The 17978-nt window shown below is 59.3% G+C and overlaps 1 protein-coding gene across 1 annotated transcript in view; it reads left to right on the top strand.

Annotated features, from left to right (window-relative positions):
* Window positions 1-17978, top strand: part of SARDH (sarcosine dehydrogenase) — a 58013-nt gene that overhangs the window by 23770 nt on the left and 16265 nt on the right. Inside the window, exons 12-17 of the mRNA XM_040225638.1 lie at window positions 2550-2633; window positions 4628-4741; window positions 10022-10160; window positions 11568-11681; window positions 12964-13111; window positions 16939-17032. Coding sequence (XP_040081572.1) covers window positions 2550-2633; window positions 4628-4741; window positions 10022-10160; window positions 11568-11681; window positions 12964-13111; window positions 16939-17032 — 693 coding nt within the window. The remainder of the gene's footprint in view (window positions 1-2549; window positions 2634-4627; window positions 4742-10021; window positions 10161-11567; window positions 11682-12963; window positions 13112-16938; window positions 17033-17978) is intronic.

Raw genomic sequence — 17978 nt, 5'->3', positions numbered from 1 at the left:
GCCGGCTCTGCGCCGGCTGCGGTGCTCTCGGGGAGTCCCGGGTGTGGAGTGGCAGCGTGCACACGGCCCCCGGCGGCAGGGCGCGTGAGGTGATGAGGCGGCTGGTTCGCTCCCGGCATTTGCGGGTAAAATGCCCTTGGAGCGGCACAGCAGGCAGGGGAGCCGCAGGGGGCAGATATGTACAGTCACAGATCAGGAGGCCGAGCCAGGCAGCAGCCTGCTTGGGCCGTCGTTCCTCCTGAAAAACTTCTACTTATACGATGAAACCCATCGTCAGGTACCCTTTCCTGGGAGCTGCCCCCCGGCACTATGCCAGGTCCCCAGCAACCCAGGCTCTGTCTCCCTGTTCCTATCACTCCCATTCCATCTCCAGTCCCTGCTTCCTTGCCCTCGTCTGGGGCTGCACGCTTTGCTTACCTCCCTGCGAGGACCCAGCCAGCGGGGCGTGGGCCTGTCTCTGGGTACAGAGCCTGACTCTGGATAGATGCTTAGGGAATGCCCATCCCCTGGATGGGTGGAGCGGGAGGCAGGTGGCAGGGTCAGTGAGCAGGTCACGTTTACAGAAGACAGGGCCTCCTTCCTCTGAGACCAGTCCCTGGACCCCGGAGGCAGCTGGCGTCCACGCACGCTCCCCGCTACCCCACCAGGACAGAGTCAGCAGAGGTTCCCGGGCTGTCCCGCTCTCCGGCCTGGCCTGGAGGGCCCAGGGGGAATCTTGGGACCTGACCCTGGGCTTTCATCACCCGCACTGTCTGCATAGCTCAGCTGCTTCCCAAGGACACAGGGCTGCTCCATGAGCCTGGGGTGGAAGGAGCCGGGCACAGACAAGTTGCCCAGGCATGTACAGTTGTGCCCGGAGGGGACTTGGTGGGCACACAGTCGTGCCCCCGGGGAGGCATCTGCACTCACGCAGGCCTCCACTTCCTCCTCAGCAGCCCCCTCATGCCGCCTCCCAGCCGCTGACGGCTGACGTGTGTGTTGGGGAGGCGACTTGTCTCAGGCGCCCCCATTCTCACTGGAGGGGAGCAGGTTTTGTGTCCTCGGTTCCCAGCCCCTCGAACGCCCAGGGAGATATATCCGGGTATCACCAGCTGGCATGTGGCCGCGTGCGCCCTCCCCCTTGAGGCTGGTGGCCCACCCACAGGGAGGGGGGAGACACAGGCCGTCTGGGCCTCGGGTGCCCATTGGTCCTGGCTGGCACTTGTAAGTCCTGCCGGACTCAGCTTCTGAGGTCCCCCCCTCCTGGGCTCCGGACATGGCTGGGCCCTGGCCTCAGGACCTTCCAAACCCAAGAGTGGAGATTGCTTTCTTCCCCTCCGACCGCATTTATTTCCAAGAGATCTGCCACTGTGGCAAAGTGCGTGTAACATACAACTTGCCATTTGAACCTAAAGTGCTCAGTTCAGGGGGCTTCAGGGCCTCCACGCTGCTGTGCGAAAATCACCTCCAGCTACTTCCAGAATGTTCTCGTCACCGCAAGAGGAAACCTTGTCCCTGTTAAGCAATAACTCCCCGTCCCCTGCCTTCTAGACTCGCAGAAGTGAAAGTGAGTGAAAGTGTCAGTCGCTCTGTCCTGTGTGACTCTTTGCGACCCCGTGGGCTGTAGCCCGCCAGGCTCCTCCGTCCGTGGGATTCTCCAGGCGAGAATCCTGGAGTGGGTTGCCATGCCCTCCTCCAGGGTATCTTCCCGACCCAGGGATCGAAGCCGGGTCTCCTGCACTGCAGGCAGATTCTTTACGTCTGAGCACCCGTTCTTTACTGTCTGTCTCTGGGGACTGGCCTCTTCTAGTCATTTCATGTAAATGGAATCATACACCATGTGGCCTTTGGTGACTGGCTCCTTCTCCTTAGCTTGCTCCTGGGCTTCATCTGTGATGTAACAGGTGTCAGAATGTCCTTCCTTTCGGAGGCTGGCACCCCGTCGTGTGGACGGGCCACGCTTGCCCCCCCGCGCTCGTCGGGGCTGTTGTGTGTACACAGCTTGTCTGTCCCCCGGTTTCAATCTCCCGGGTGGGCACCAGCTGTGGCATCGCGGGGTCCCCGGCTGTCCCGTAGCAGACGCCACCAGCTGGGGGGCTCGGGCGCATTTCTCACCATTCTGGGGGCTGGATGGTCAGGGGTAAATGTGCCCACCGCCTGGTCCCTGGTGAGGGCCCTCTTCCTGTCTTTGGGATGGCCGTCTCCTGGCCGAGTCGGCTCCCCATCTCCTGATAAGGATCCGGGCTCCGCCCTTGGGCCCTCATTTCCCTCCTCACCAGCTCTGTCCGCAGTGCAGTCACTCTGGGGATAAGGCTTCAACACAGGAGTTTGGGGTGCAGTTCAGTCCACAAGAGAAGCTTGTTCTACAGATTGGGGATTCTCAGGGTGGGCAGCCGGGGTGCTGAGGGAGCCCTGGAGTTGGACTCAGAGCCTGGGCTTGGGTCCCGGGTCTGAACGCCAGCATCTGTTTGTCGTCCACCCCGTGAGGTGTCAGGTGGCGGGTCCCGGCCCCCCCTGCCCTGCTCTGGGGGTCCACCGGGCCTGAGTCTGCTCGCTGTCCCCACCACCAGGAGCTCCTTGCACAAGGCTGCGTGTTCCAGGAGCGGCATGGCTGGGAGCGGCCGGGATGGTTCAGTGCCCAGGGCCCAGCTCCGGTGAGTAGGCCCCTGGCACATGCCCGGCCCTGCCCTCCGCCCCCCACCGCCCCCTGCCCACCCCCGCGTCTGCCACTGGAAGTGCTGCACCGCTCGCTGTCACTGGCACTCGGGAGCCTGGTGAGCCGTGGGGTGGGAGGCTCGTCTGGCCTTTGGAGAAGTCAAGCCCCTGCCGGTCTGCCCGGTCTGCCTGTGACCTCGGGCCCCTGCCACGGACGTCACTCACTGCCCACAGTGCCCGGCCTCCCACCGCCCAGATGGGCTAGGGGCCCGGGAAAGCTGGTGCTCCACAGCGAGGAGGCCACACACGAGACTCCCCTGCTGATGGGAGAAATTAGAGCATCTTATAATTTTGCTCATATATTTTTGGCAGCTGCAAGTGTTAATGTGAGTAGGAGGATTTAGCACAAAATTATGCAGTCCGTGTGTTAGTTTATAAGTTGGGGTTTTCGCAGTGTTCTGGCCTCTGGGTGCCCTCTTGGGGGCTCCCACCTCCCACCCAGTTCCTCCAGGGAACTGGGTTCACAGAGGAAAGACTAGAAACCATCCTGCCTGTGGGGCCCTGTCTCTGGGGCAGGCGGTGTGATGCTGTAATACAGCCGGGGGATAGGAGTGAATACAGGTTTGTGCAAATGAAAAGCAGCCACCTTCCAAGTGGAACCGACCTCCCATCTCCATAGCAACCATGTCCCAAGGCAAGTTCCTGATGGCCTCTGGGGTCAGCAGAGAGGAGAGGCCTGCACAGACCCCTCCCTGCCTCCAGCCTGGTGCCTGGAAGCCCCTCTTTCCCAGAACCCGTGGGCAAGGGGAGGAGACCAGAGCCAGAATCAGGAACACACCCTTGGTTCTGAGATGGGTGGGCTTTGCAGCCCCCTCCCACCCAGGAGCCACCCCGGGAGCCCAGAGCATTGGGCCACCGGATAGCCCCTACCCCCTGCTCCCTGGCCAGGCTGCAGCGGTCTGGGTGTTCCTGCAGGGGCCTCAGGGGCCAGTGGGAGCTGCCTGGCAGGCCAGGGAGACGACGGCCTGCAGAGACTCCTGTAAAGGCCTTCCCTGGACCAGGGCTAGGCCGGGAGCTGGGGGTGGGGAGTGAGGGGGTACTTGGAGGAGCAGAGAGGCCCAGTTCAGTCAGGACCTCACCCTCAGCTCTTACTGGTGAGAAGAGACGGGGCGGGGCTGGCCCTGTGGGGTGTGAGAGGTGCCGGGCTCGCTCACACTTTTCTGGGAGCGGCCGCAGAGTTGGGAAGGAGGGTCTCCATCGGCAGAACAGGGCTAGGAGTGGGCTGTGAGGCTCTGGGCCTCCCTGAGAGTGGCTGGCCAAGCACAGGAGAGGCCAGGGCAAGAGGCGCCGAGGACCGGCCTGCGGGGCCCACCACCCCGCCTCAGGCCAGGCAGTCAGGGCTCTGCGGGGACTGGAGGCAGGCAGCAGTCTCTCTGCACCTTGGTTCCCCTACCTGTCCAGAGACTCTCCCTTCCTGAACGTGCAAGGCCCTTTGAGCAGGGCCAGGCCGGAGCAGGACCGCGTCCTGCATCACCATGGCAACAGCATCGGGAATCCTTGCAGCAGCCACCCCACCCCCGACTCTGTCTCTCTCTTCTTCAGCATGCTGACCCCTGGGCCTCATCCTAGCCCCTCAGCACTGAGACGGAAGCCCTGGGGTGGCCCCCGGGGTCCCAGTCAACCCGCCCTGTTTGCTGTTCAGCCCCGTCTCCCCTTCTCTGCCTGCCTGCACTCCACTTCTCCTCCGTCTCGGGGCCCAGCCCTCCCACTGCGGTGACCAGGGTGGGCTCGTGCCGTGCTGCTGCCATGCCTGAGCCGAGCCTGCAGCCAGCCCTGTCTGCAATGCACTGCCCCGTGATGGGGGTGGGGCCTGGCGAGGGCAGGGCCAAGGTCAGTCTCTCCTGTGGGCCTCGGTCTCTGCGGGCCCGGCTCTGGGCCAGGCGGCATGTGCAGGGAGGAGGGCGGGGCTGTGACGCCCCCTCGCCTGCCGCAGGTGCTCCCCTACGACTACTGCGGGGCGTATGGGCGTCGGGCACACGAGGACTACGCCTACGGCCGGCTGCTGGGCCAGGAGTACACCTTCAGCTTCCCTCCGCACCACGATGTGGTAGGCCCCCAACCCCGAAGGGGCAGAAAGCGGGGTGGCACTTAGGGCCGGTCTCTCCCAGCCGGCTCCCTGTACCCCCACCCCGTTGTGGGCTGACTCAGGTTTGAGGCAGAATCGGTGATGCTCCCTCCCCTCGGCCCTCTGGCTGTACGGAGACTTTGCCGGTGGTACGGCCTGCTGGGGGTGTCAGGGCTGGAGAAGGCGGCTGGGCCCAGCTCAGGCTGTGTGGTCTTGGGCTGGGGATTCATCTCTTGAAGCCCCTCGGAGCCACCCCCAAGCGTGACTGTGGGTGGCGAGCCCCCTGCCGGGTCTGGGGCCGTGGTTCCCGTCTGCAGACGCAGGACAAGGAGGTCCAAGACGGGGCCCCCAGGGGACAAGCAGAGGAGACCGCAGCTGGGGCCCACTCCCCGCCCTGCTTTCTCCGGAAATGGGCAGGTGCAGCGGCTCCTGGGCCCTTCCAAGCCTGGCTCCCTGGTACAGCGGGAGAGGAGGTGATGGGGTCCTAGGGGCCAGGCCTCCCCCAGGTCCACATCACACTGGGGGTTCTCACAGCATCTACAGAGAAGATGACTCCAGCGTCCCCGCTGAGATACCCAGCTGTTCTGTTACAGAGAAAAACGTGCTCTCTGTGTCCGTGAGCACATGGCCGGCCACACGGGGTGCAGGCCCGCTCAATGTCTACACTGGGCTGGGGCCACGGCCTCAGCCTGGGGGTGGTCCCCAGAGACAGGCGGCCTGGGATGCCTCCTGGACGTGGGACCCCTGGCAGTCGTGTGAGGCCCCTTACTCAGAAGCACCCTGGCCTGGGTTTCATGCTCTGCTGTTGCTGCCTGCAAATTCTGAATATATTTAGAATGTGGCCCAGGTGTGACTTTGCACCTGGTCATGTAGGGAAGGAACCACGCGTTCCTCCCCCCCCCCCCCAAGCTTGCCCTAGTGAACACGTTGGGGAAGAGGCTTCTGAAATGGGAAGGGAGGCACGTGCTGGAATTCCAGGAGGCCCTGGGGGCCGCCTCTCTGGGGAGCGAATGGGACTCCGTCTGGCACCTCCGCAGGGCGGCTTCCAAGGCCCACGGGGTGTTCAGGCCCTTGAGGATGTGGGCGCCAGGCGGGGCGCCAGCTCCACTTCCTGGCTGCATCCCAGCAGAGGCGCCTCGACATCCCGGAGCAAGAGACGCACACGTCTTCTCAGCCTTGGCAGCTTCCCCAGCCTGGGCAGACGAGAGTCGGCCTGCAAGTTGTCTGGGGGTTGGATCTGCAGCCCCAGCAGCCTAAGCGAAGGCACCCCGACGCCTGACGGTGGAGGGGGAGCCATAAAGGGTGGGGGGTCTGGACAGTGGTGCGCAGCGGCCTTTGGGGCTCAGGAGATGAGTCAGTGGGGCGCTGTGTGGCGGCCAGCTGCCCCGGGGTGGAGGGCAGGGAGCTGCCCCCATGCTGGCCAGTTTCCCTGGTATAGACTCACTATCCACGCCCTCTCCCGTCGAGGTGGAATCACTGAAGACGTGGTAGGAGGATGCCCTTGGGGGCTTCTTGGGGTCGGGGCGCTGCTGGACAGACCCAGGCTCCGCCATTTCCTCCTGTGTAACCCTGAGCAGACCACGCCCCGTGCCTGGGCCTCAGGGGGCAGCTGGCTGTAAGGCCCGTTGTAGACCGCTGGGCAGTGGCGTCTGAACCGTGGGATGGGGGAGAAGGCACGGGCTCCTGGCCCTCTCGAGGCCTCTGCCCCTCTCTCACCCCAAACTCACCTTCCAGAAGCCTCTGATCTACGTCCTGTCTCTGTAGATGTATCGTATCTGGACGTTACACAGCGGCGGTCTTCTGTGACTGGCCTCCGTCACCGAGCTTGTTTTCAGCGTTGCCTCCACGTTTGAGGACTTATCAGTGTTTCGTTACTTCTTTATCGGAACAGTATTCCATCACAGGGGTACACTCCTTTTTATTTTTCCATTCGTCTGTGGCCGGACACGTGAGCTGGACTTTGGGGCCACCGTGAATATTGCTGCTCTGCAAATGTGTGTACAGGTTTTTGGACAAATGTTTTCAGCTCTCGTATCTAGGAGCAGGGCTGCTGGGGCATGCGGTGACTCTGTGTCTAACATTTTTGGGGACCTGCCAAGGGTTCTCCAAAGTGGCTGCACCATTTTCCGCCCCCACCATTGCTGCCCAAGGTTCTGATTTCTCCATCCTCATCGGCGCTCACAGTTCTGTTCTAGCCATCGTAGTGGGTGTGAAGCGGTATCTCAATGATCCGAGTTGAGTTTCCCTAATGACCCACGATGCTGAACATCTTTTTTATGTGCTTATTTAGCCATTTCTCTATCTTTTTCGGTGAAATTTATATTTGGATGTTTTGCTCATTTTAAAATCGAGTTGTTTGTCTTCTTATTGGGTTATAAGAATTCTCTATACCTTCTGGATACACGTTCCATATCCGGTTTATGATTTGTAATTATTTTTTCCCTTCTGTGGGTTTTTTCGCTTTTTTTAATGATGTCATTGGTAGCACAAAAGTTCCTAATTTTGATGAAGTACAGCTTATGTGCTTGACACGGACATGAACTTGGGCAAACTCCAGGAGATGGTGAGGGGCAGGGAAGCCTGGCATGCTGCTGTCCGTGGAGTTGCAAATAGTTGGACGTGACTTGGTGGTTGAATGAAAACAGCGTATGTATGCCTTCTCTGGCCCCTGGTGTTTTTGGTGTCATATTTAAGAAAGTGTTTCCGAACTCAGGTCACAATGATTTACTATACCTTCTTCTCAGAATTGTATAGTTTTCGGTCTGTGGCGCATTTTGACGAAGCTTCGTGAAAGGGGTAAGGAGGGGACCCAGCTTTAGGCTTTTGCAAGTGGCTATTCGGCCGTGCAGCACCATCTGTTGAAGGCTGCTCTTTTCCCCGTTGAAGTGCCCTGGCATCCTGTGGCAGACCAGCTGACCATAAGGGTGAGGGTTTATCTCTGGACTCTCCATTCCATCCCATTGATCTTCGCTTCCTTCCGTGCGTTCGTACCACTGTCTGGAGTACACTGACTTTGTAGTAGGTTTTGAAATCGGGAAGAGCAGGTCGTCCAGCTTTGTTCTTCTTTTTCAAGATTGGTTTGAACGTTCCAAGTGCCTTGCATCTCTGTATGAAGTTTAGCATCAGTTTGTCAACATCTGCCAAGAAGCCAGCTGGGATTCAAATCCATAAATCAACATGGGTGCTACCATCATCTTAGCAAGAGTGAGTCTTCATCTTGCAAGTTACTTAGGTCCCCTTTAATCTTCTTCAGAGACATTTTCTAGGGAGTCCAGATTTGCCCTTCATTTGTTCAATTTATTTGTAAGCCTTTAAAAACTCTTTTTGAAGATGTAAATGGAATTATTTTCCTAATTTCATTAATTTCTCACACTTAATGAGGAGGGACTGGATGTCTGCTGCTAAGATTTGTTTGTTTTATATGGACCCTATATCCTCCAACCTTGTTGAACTGTTTTATTAGTTATAATAGTTTTTTTCAGTGAGTTCTCTAGGATTTTCTATATGTAAGATCATGTCATCTGCAAATAGAGATAGTTTTACTTCTTCCTTTTCAGTCTGGAGACCTTTTATTTCTTCTTGCCTAATTGCCCTGGGCTGGACCTCCAGTACAATGTTCCCTAACGACCAATGATATCGAACATCCTTTTATGTGCTTATTTAGCCATGTCTATATCTTTTTTGGATAAATTTATATTTTGATATTTTGCTCATTTTAAAATTGAGTTGTTTGTCTTTTTATTGCGTTATAAGAATTCTCTATACATTCTGGATACAAGTCCCTTATCCAATTTATGATTTATAATTATTTTTTCCCTTCTGTGGGTTGTCTTTTCACTTCTTTAATGATATCATTGGTAGCAGAAAAATTCTACCAATGCGATGTCGGGTGGAAGGGGCAGAGAGGACAGCCGTCTCTTGTTCCCGATCTTAGCAGCGGACATCCAGTCTCTCCTCATTAAGTGGGATTTTGCTGATGCCTTTTATCAGGTCAAGGAATTTCCCTTTTAGTTGCAGTTTATATGGAGTTTTTATCATGAACAAGTGTTGGATTTTTTCAAATACTTTTTCTGCATCTATTGAGATGATCATTTGGTTTTTGTCCTTTGTTCCATTAATAAGGTGCATTATATTGATTTGGGAATGGTGAGCCAGCCTCCCACTTCTGGGATAAACCCCACTTGATCACGTAATCCTTTTTATGTTGTTGAGTCTAGTGTGCTAGTATTTCACGGAGGTTCTTTGTATCTATAGTCATGAAGGATATCGGGCTCCGGTTTTCTTATGAGGACTTTGGTTTTGGCTTTGGGGTAATGTTGGCCCCATGGGAGGAGTTTGTGAAGAACTGGTATTAGTTCTTCTTTGAATGTTTGGTAAAATTCACCAGTGAAGCCATGTAGGCCTGGGCTTTTCCGGGTGGAGAGTTTTAAATGACTAAAGAAGGCTCTTTTTGGTTGTAGATCTGTTCAGACTGTCTGTTTCCCCTTCAGCCAACTTCAGTGATTTGTGTCTTTCTGGGAATTTGCGTTTCATGTCTAATTTCTTGGTGGACAGTTGCTCACAGTAGTCCTTACAGTTCTTTCCTGTGAACTGGATGGTGATGCCCTTCTTTCATTCCTGATTTTAGCGTTTGGAGTCTTTTCTGATTCTTGGTAATTTCATTTAACGATTTGCTAATTTCACTGAACTTTAAAAAAAAAACACAATTTTCCACGTTGCTGATTTTCTCTATCTATTGAGATTTTTGTTTATTGCCTTCCTAGTCTTTGTCATCTCCTTTGGGTTTAACTTGCTTTCCCTTTTCTGGTTTCTCCAACGGGAGTGTGAGGCGACTGACCTGAGAGCCTTTGCAGGTGTGACGCCCGATGAGCGTGACGTTGTTTTCTCGTGTTCTTTCCTCTCCAAGGGCTTCTAATCCTCCTGGTGACTTTTTCAGTTGAGCCACTGGTTATTAAGAAGTGTGTTTTCTAGTTTCACTTATTTGTGAACTTCCAAATTTTCCTTCTGCTGCGGATTTCTAATTTGATTCCATTGTGGTCAAAGAACATATTCTGCGTGGCCTTCACCCTTTGGAGCGTGTCCTCTCGCGGCCCCCGCTCCCCCTGGGCCTCCTGCACCGGCCTGCACTGCGCCTGAGGAGAGTGTGCCCGTGGGTTTCTAGCTGGAGGGGAGGAGAGGGTCTTGGAGCCCAGGGCTACGGGGTCTTTGTTGGGGAGGCGGGTCCCGGAGCCCCCACGGTACCCCAACTCTGGAACTTTTCAGATCAAGAAGGAGTGTCTGGCCTGCAGAGGGGCTGCGGCTGTGTTCGACATGTCCTACTTTGGGAAGTTCTTCCTGGTGGGCCCGGACGCCAGGAAGGCTGCCGACTGGCTCTTCTCCGCCGACGTCAGCCGGCCGCCAGGTACGGACCAGGAGGGCCGCCCGCCTCTGCTGCCTCAGCGCGGCCCCAGGCACAGGCTGACCCTGTCCACTCTGGGCTTGCGTAGCTCACAGCTCTGCTCCCAGCCTGGCCCTGGGCCCCGCCTCCAGACTCCTCTGCCCTGCTCGCCAAGCCCCAAGGCCCAGCCCCCTCCACCTTCCTCTGCGTCCTCCACTACCCTCCTCAGGACTTGCTCCAGATGGCCCTCAGGACTGTCTCCTGGGGCTGAGGAGCCTGTCCACTCCCCCACCAGGAATGCTCTCCCCATAGGGTTTCTAGAATTCAGTGGAAACACAGGGTGCTCACTTGCATTTGAATTCGAAATGAAGGATGAATAATCCCCTCGGGCAAGTGTGTTCCAGGCAGTGTTTGGGATCCTCACTTCCCCTTTTTTTTATCAACCATGCCCTTAGCATCTTCCCCACCCATCTGCCCGCCCCAAAACTCTCCCAGCCCCACTGCTGTACTTCCTAGCCCTGCTGCACCGAAATACCGAAATACCGCTCCAAATGGCTTTAAACAACCCTCGTGTGTTGCCTTGAGCCTGGGGCTAATTCAAAGTCAGGGCCAGAGACCGTGGGATCTCCTGGCTTCCAGCTGTGGCCGCAGCTTTCAGCTACATCACTGCAACCTCTGCCTCTGCGGTCACAGGGCTGTCACCCTGCGTTTGCTTCTTCTAAGGACACGAGTCGTGTGAGATCAGGTCAACTCTCCTGAGCTCTGATCTTCTTAACGTGATCCCATCTGCAAAGACCCTATTTCCAGATAAGGTCCATTTTTCAGAGGGACTGGGAGTTAGGACCTCAACACACCATTTGGGGAGACACAGCTCAACCGTTACACCACACATCCTGCCAAACCACCCACACACCTCATCACGTGCCCCCGCTGCCCACCTCCCCTGGCCCCCCTCCCCCCATTCACCCTGCCGACACCTTTCTACCCACCCGCCCCCTCCTCCCACCCATCCCTGCCCCACCCGCTCCCCACGTCCCCATTCACCCCCATCCACCCATCCATCCATCTTCATCCGCATGTCCTTGTATTCAGCATTCATGGAGATGCTGCCATGCCAGGCTTGGCACTCGAGCACCACAGTGAATGAGGTGTAAATCCTGCCCTGAAAGTGCCGCAGTGTGAGGTGGTGGGGGCGGGGGGGGAGGAGTCACATTTCAAGATAAGTAAGTCTTCTTACTCCTTCCTCCTCCAAGGACGGCGGTGCTCGGTGGCCTGCCTTGTCCCTCTCTGGGTCATCGGTCACAGTGGCATCACCAAGCTGAGGGGCCTATCAAGGTCCGCCCGGGCATCTGGCCAAGGTTACCCAGCCCTGAGGGACCGCCCGCGCTGCTGAGTGGCTCCCCCTCTCTGGGGTCTTTCTCCTGCCCGCAGGCTCCACAGTGTACACATGCATGCTGAACCACCGCGGGGGAACAGAGAGCGACCTGACCGTGAGCCGCCTGGCCCCCGGCCCCCAGGCCTCCCCGCTGGCCCCTGCCTTTGAAGGTGAGAGGTGCCCCGAGGCCCAGCAGCGAGGCAGCGGCCAGTGCCGGACGGGCGGGAAGGGCTTCTGAGGCTGCTCTGCAATCCCGCCTGTGCCCGCTGCGGTCAGGGCCTGGGAGATCAGAGGTCTTGCTTCAGGCTGAATGCAGCCTTTGTTCGGGCAGCGATGCTGAGCACTGAGTGCTTGGGGGTCATGTCTTTGAACCTGCCTGTCCTGCGGGGTTTCAGGGCAGCCGCAGTGTGGGTGTGCTCAGCTCGCCTGCCCAGAACAGAGTGAGCCAAGGATAAGGCCATGCCTCCCACGTAGAGGGAGAAGTTACCTCCTTCCTGCCTCGGGCATCTATGCCGAATCGGCTGTCTTGGTTCCCATGTAACTCCCAGTCTGGGGGCGGGCAGGTCCTTGGAAGATCTCCAGCTCTGGGCCCAAGCTGATGCCTGGACTGCCCTGTGCAGGTCCTCCGCTTTCGCTTGCATGCCTCCGGTGATGGGGAGCTCAGCGCCCGCGCCCCTTGTCTGCACGGCTCTGATTCCCTGAGCGGGGTCTGCTGCCCATCACGTCACCCCTCGGCGGGCGTGGGAGCCGTCTGGTCAGCCCCTCCCATCCGGGAGGGAGAGCGGTGGCCGAGACCCACAGACAGTGGGCAGTGACGGACCCAGGGCCGCACGGCCGTCTGAGGTCACCCGCCCGGGGCAGTGGCTTCTCCACGGGCCGTGGACTCCGAGCTGGCTAGAGGCAGTCTTATGGCACGTGGGGCCTCTCTGAGCCTCGGCTCCTTTTCAGAAACCTGAGGGTATGTCAGCCTCTGGGGGAGGGTCAGCGGTGTGCTGGCTGTAAAATTCCGGCCTCTGAAAGGCCACCGCAGGGCACCCCAGGAATGGGCTGGGGTCACGGGAATGTGGAGAGGGATGGGAACTGGTGAGGATGCAGTCTCAGAGAGGGACAGAGGCCTGTCCGAGGTCACCCAGCACTGGTGGCTGAGGAGGGACTCAGAATCTCCCGAGGGGTGATGGCACTGGGGGTCCGCACTCTTCCCTGGATCACAGACCCTTTGAGAAGAGGGAGAAAGCCTCGGACGCCCCCAGAAAATGCTCCCTTGGCATTTTGTCCTGCGGGCGATGAGAACCCAGAGCCCTGTCTGGAGGGTTCCCCGACTTGGGCCTGGCTGGCTCACGTTCAAGGGAGGAGGGCTTGTTTCCTCCACAGAGACCTTGGGCTGCCTCTCCCAGTCCCGCCTCCTCCCGCCTCCCCGCAGCCCTGCTCTGAGTCCCGGTGCTTCTCCTGCAGGCGACGGCTACTACCTGGCCGTGGGCGGGGCCGCGGCCCAGCACAACTGGTCCCACATCAGGACTGTGCTGCAGGACCGGAAGTTCCGGTGCCAGCTCATCGACAGCTCCGAGGACCTGGGCCTGGTCAGCGTCCAGGGCCCGGCCAGGTGAGGAGAGGATGGGGGCTCGAGGGCCGGGGTACACCTCGTCCCTCTGTCTGGGCCCGAGGCAGAACCATTTACTGGTCTAGAATGGGACATGGTGGCTAGTGAGCTGAACGTGCCGGCGACCCCCAAGAGGCCAACCAGGAACATGCTTTTCAAAGCACTGGGATACAGAAAAGCTCTTAAAATATGACTCATACTCAGCATCTGAGGGCTCAGGGGTCGTGGAAGGGCCGGCAGGGGTGTCTCTGGATGGTTGATATGGCCTGAGAACTGTGTGTGCCATCTCTAAGTGGGCGGAGCCAGGCTGGGGCTCCCTGTGCTGCCTGGGCCGAGAATGGTGCTCCGCAGCAGGAGGACACCGGCTCCTCCCTAAGCACCTCCCGTGACTAGGTCTACGGACGCTCATTCGCCCCTTGATTCATCCTGTGAGCGTCTACTGAGCTGTGTTCCCACCCACGAGGAACTGGCTCCCGGAAGGCCCTTAGATGCTGGCTTCTGCCTGGACAGTCTGAGGCAGTGGGATACCTGGGCACGTGTGCACTTTGGAAAGACCCTCTGGCTGGGCATCAGAGAAGGCGCGGGTGGGGGAGGGGTGGAGGGCCAGGGGCAACACCGCGTGTCGGCGCCGGCCAGCGGGGTGCCTGGGGTGCTCCAGCGTCTGCTCCAGTCCTGACCCTAGCCCTTTAGGTGGTGAGAACTGTTTTCTTTTCTTAGTGGTGAAGAGAGGACAGTGTGTCTCCAGCCAGGTTATCCCCCAGCTGCTCGCTGAGACGAAGCACGGCTGTGTCCATGGGCGACCGTGTCAGCCTGGGGTCACACCAGGATCCCCGGTCGCTGCCCTCAGAACCTGCCACAGCGTCCATTCTCCCTGGTGCCTTGGAGCCGGTCAAGCCAGCAGCTCCCGGGCTGGGTCCTGGGTGGGTGGACCTACCCTCCCGGGCAGAGCTGCAGCTGGCTCTGTGTGTGCCCCACCTTGCCCAGAGGCACACGGCAGACAGGCAGGCAGTATGTGCTCGCAGAGTCAGGGTTGGTCGTGCACCTTATCCATCAAATGCTGGACTTCGGGCTGCTCGTGAAAGCCAGTATCTGTTGGGGGACCTTGGAGGAGACGCTGGAAGAAATGGGAACTCAAGCCGTGGGTACTCTCTGAAGGGACAGTGTTTCAGACAGAGGGAGTCGCAGGTGCAAAGGCCCTGTGGCGGGAGGAGACGCAGCGAGGGGAGGGCTGTGGGAGAGGACAAGCCCAGAGGGCTGCAGAGGCCAGGGCTTGCAAGCGGAGAGGCGGCTCCTCCAGGAGAGGGGGCTGAGCGGAGGAGGGGCGCGGTTGGAAGTGGGCTTTAACGGGGTCTCTGATACTGGGCCAGAGTGTGGGAGGCGGGCAGGAGCCTCAAGGGCCAGGGGAAGGAGGGACTCCAAGGAGGGAGTGACGACCTGTGTCCGGGTGGTCAGTGGGTCAATTAAGACAAACACCATGCGTTGACAGGTGGGTCTGGAGGCCTGGTGGGTCATCTCAGGGGTGGCTGGGTGGGGGCGTGCTGAGACAGGAGGGGAGGACAGGAATGGGGGGTGTGGAGGGAGGCCGAGCTTGCCGGCCGCAGCGGGAGAACCAGGATGCTGGGATTCTGCAGAAAGATGTGTGGACCACGCTTGCCCTGGCCCGGCTCGGGGAGGCGCCCTGTTCTGCAGGCGGGGGGGTCTGCATCTCTGGGCTGAATGGGGATGGGGGCTGGTCCTGGACTCCTGAGCGCCAGGCAGTCCTCGGAAGCTTCATTTCCATGGCGACCCTGGAGAGGGACTGGGTTATTTCTGGTGTGGTGGGGGGTGAGTGGGCAGGAGAGGGAGGGCGCGCCAGACAGACTGATCAAGGCGCGGCCTGCGGGGACAGGCCAGCTCTCCCAGCCTCATTATAAGCTGCTCCAGGAGGGCGGCGAGTGACGGTTGCCAGGGCAGGAAGACGAGCTCCCCTCCTCCTGGCGATTTCTTAACTTTCTCCTCCAAACTGTCCTCGCTCCTTCAAAAATAACCCGAAGTTTCTGGTATGAATAATAATGTCACCAGTGCTGCCGATAAGGGCTGAACTTTCTGAGTTGTTTCGTGGGAAGCGTTTCGTGGCACCTGGACCAAGGGAGATGCTGGATGACCTGCCAACCAGTGGAACTTTCGGGAGACAGATCAGAATTGATGGCCCAGAACGGTAGCTTCTAAGCCATATGTGGCCAGCAAGGCCTTGAAACGTGGCCGGCAAGACAGAACTTTTTTGTTTTAATTAACCAAAGCTCAGGAGACCCCTCGTGGCTGGAGACAGCCTGGGGGGCGGTGGTCGCTGTTGTGTGGCTAATGCCCCGGTGCCTGGCTCGGGGCTCTGGCTGGTGCCTGCCTCACTGCCCTCACGGGGCAACGAGGGGCCCCCACACCAGGTGGGGGCGGGCAGTCAATCTGAACCTGGTCTCCGCCCAGAGCCAGTGCCCTCTGGCGCCACTTGCTGCCCACTGTGGGAGGGACAGCCTCCCGCACCCTGGCCTGTGCCCTGCAGACCTGCGTGCCCAGGTTGGTGCCCAACTGGGGACCCCCGGCCCTGCTGAGCCCCAGCTCCAGCTCCTCCCTCCTTCCCCGTGGGGCAGACCCCGCCGCCCAGGGCTGCAGTGTAGACAGGCCTCTTGAGGACTGGGTGTGCATTCTCCAGGGGCAGGCACGCGTGGGTGCCAGGGTGTTACATAAGGGTCCTGACACACTGCAGTGGGCTGGGCACCTTGGGCCGGTGTGGGCGGGCAGCTGCCAGCCCCGTGGGGGGCGGGGATCATCAGGGTCGGAAATGTTTCTGGGCACTGGCTGGGACCCTGCGAGGCAGAAATGGGGGTGGATGGGAGCTGTTTCCTGCCTATGGGGAGCTGGCCCAGAGGTGCAAAGCCAGCCCACCTTCAATCAGTCCCATTTACCAAGTGCCCTCTCTGTGCCAGGCACGTCTGCAGAGGGGGACCCGTCGGCACGGAGCTCCAGGTTCGGTGGGGCAGGTTTGCAACCATGAGAGGTGCCCTGGTGGGAGACATATCAGGGCCACAGGCTCAGGCCGGGGGCGTTGAGGGGGGACTTGACCCAGACTCGGAACCAGGGAGGGCTTCTTGTAGGAGGTGGCAGACGAGCCAAGACCTGAAGGATGACGGAAGATTCGACAGGGGCCGGGACGCCTGGAGGGAATGTGCATGGTGCCGGCAGGGAGGGAGGCGAGAAGCCAGGCGCCCCAGAAGGGAGGGTTTCCATGGACACCGGAAGGTCTCAGGCGAACTATCAAGCATGAGGGTCAGATTCTTGTGGGCACAGCCGGGCAGAGGGGCGAGGAGAGGGGCCCCTGCCCTTGGGGGGCTTTGGCAGGCGGGGCATTAACTGGTTAGACAGTTGCCCCAGGCCTGGGTTCCCCATCTGAGAAAGGAGAGCCAGGGCTTGGCTATTTCTGCCACTGTTTCTGATGAAGGTGCTTTCTTTTCTTTAACTTGATACATTTTTTTTGCCGTGGTCCCTGGTATTTGAGATCTTAGCTCCCCCACTGGGGATCAAACCCACGCCCCCTGCATCAGAAGTACAGAGTCTTAGTCGCTGGATGGCCAGGGAAGTCCTGAAGGTGCCTTTCTTGTATGACTGGATTTTTGCACGTCTCCATCTTGGTGTGTTTTATTAAGAGCACGTTTGTTCTCGGTCTGCCCCGTGAGGACAGGGCCTCAGCCTGCCCACTGTGGTGCCCTCAGAGCCCTCCCAGCCCAGGTTGCGCACCCAGGAGGGCTTGGCAGGTGTTTGTTGACCTACTGACTGACCAGCTTTGTCCTTGCTCACAGCCGGGCCATTCTCCAGGAGGTGCTGGAGGCCGACCTGAGCGATGACGCCTTCCCCTTCTCCACCCACAAGCTGGTGAGAGCCGCCGGGCACCTGGTAGGTAGCAGCGGCCCACGGGCCCTGGGCTGGTGGAGGGGGGCAGCAACGTGCTCTGGGGACAGACCCGGGGCGGGAGTCTCGTGCCCTTGGGCGGGGCTCTGGAGCTCCTGGGCCCGGCTTCCTTGCAGTAAAGTGGGGGTCCAGACGGCCATGCCCACCGGCTTTTAGGGCCTCAGAGGAGGAGCGGGGTCCAAGTCAATGCCTGGCACACGCAGGGGCCGGTCCCGAGCTTCTGTCTTGGCCTTGCTGCCTGTGCGGCTGCCCCCCACGTCCGCTCCTCGGGTGTGGGGCACACCCTCCAGGTCAGCGTGTTTCCGCGCCCCCTTGCGTGGCTCAGGGCTAGGGACAGCGGTCATTTCTGCTGCTCCCGAGGCCTGCGTGTCCTGAGCGTGTCAAGGTCTTCCTGGACTGTCCCCCCTCCCCTGGCACTGTGGGAGGGGCAAGGACTGCTCGGGGTGCCCTGCCAGGCCCCTGGGCAGCACCTTTGCCCGTCTCCCAGCCCAGAAAGTCAGGTCCCAGGGCCGGAAGCTTCTGAGACTGTGGGCTGCTCCAGCAGACCCGCCGTCCTCCGAGACCCTGAGCCAGGTCCCGGGTCCAGCTCTGGTCAGCCCGTCCTACTCCTGGGCTTCGGTTTCCTTTTTGGAAAATAAGTGTCATGATTTCCACTCTGACTTCTTGGGGCCGAGGTGAGGAGCAGGCGGTCAAAGTAACGTCAGCCGCTCTCGGCCAAGGGCTCGCACGGCTCCGGCTTCATTCTCCCGGCAGCGTGGAAGGTTCTATCAGGGCTTCGGAGCCCTGAGCGATCCATGATGTTGTGGAGCAGATATTCGGGGCGGGGGGCTTAGCAGCGTATGGAGCAGCAGGCCTGGCCTGCAGCCCCTGGACTCCAGGAGCACCCCAGACATGACAACCCAAAGTGTGTCCAGGCCTGACGACACATCCC

This window comes from Oryx dammah, unplaced genomic scaffold, assembly GCF_014754425.2.
Source record: "Oryx dammah isolate SB20612 unplaced genomic scaffold, SCBI_Odam_1.1 HiC_scaffold_25, whole genome shotgun sequence".
NCBI lineage: Eukaryota > Metazoa > Chordata > Mammalia > Artiodactyla > Bovidae > Oryx > Oryx dammah.
The sequence above is the reverse complement of the archived record's forward strand: the minus strand, read 5'-3'. Positions and strand labels throughout refer to the sequence as shown.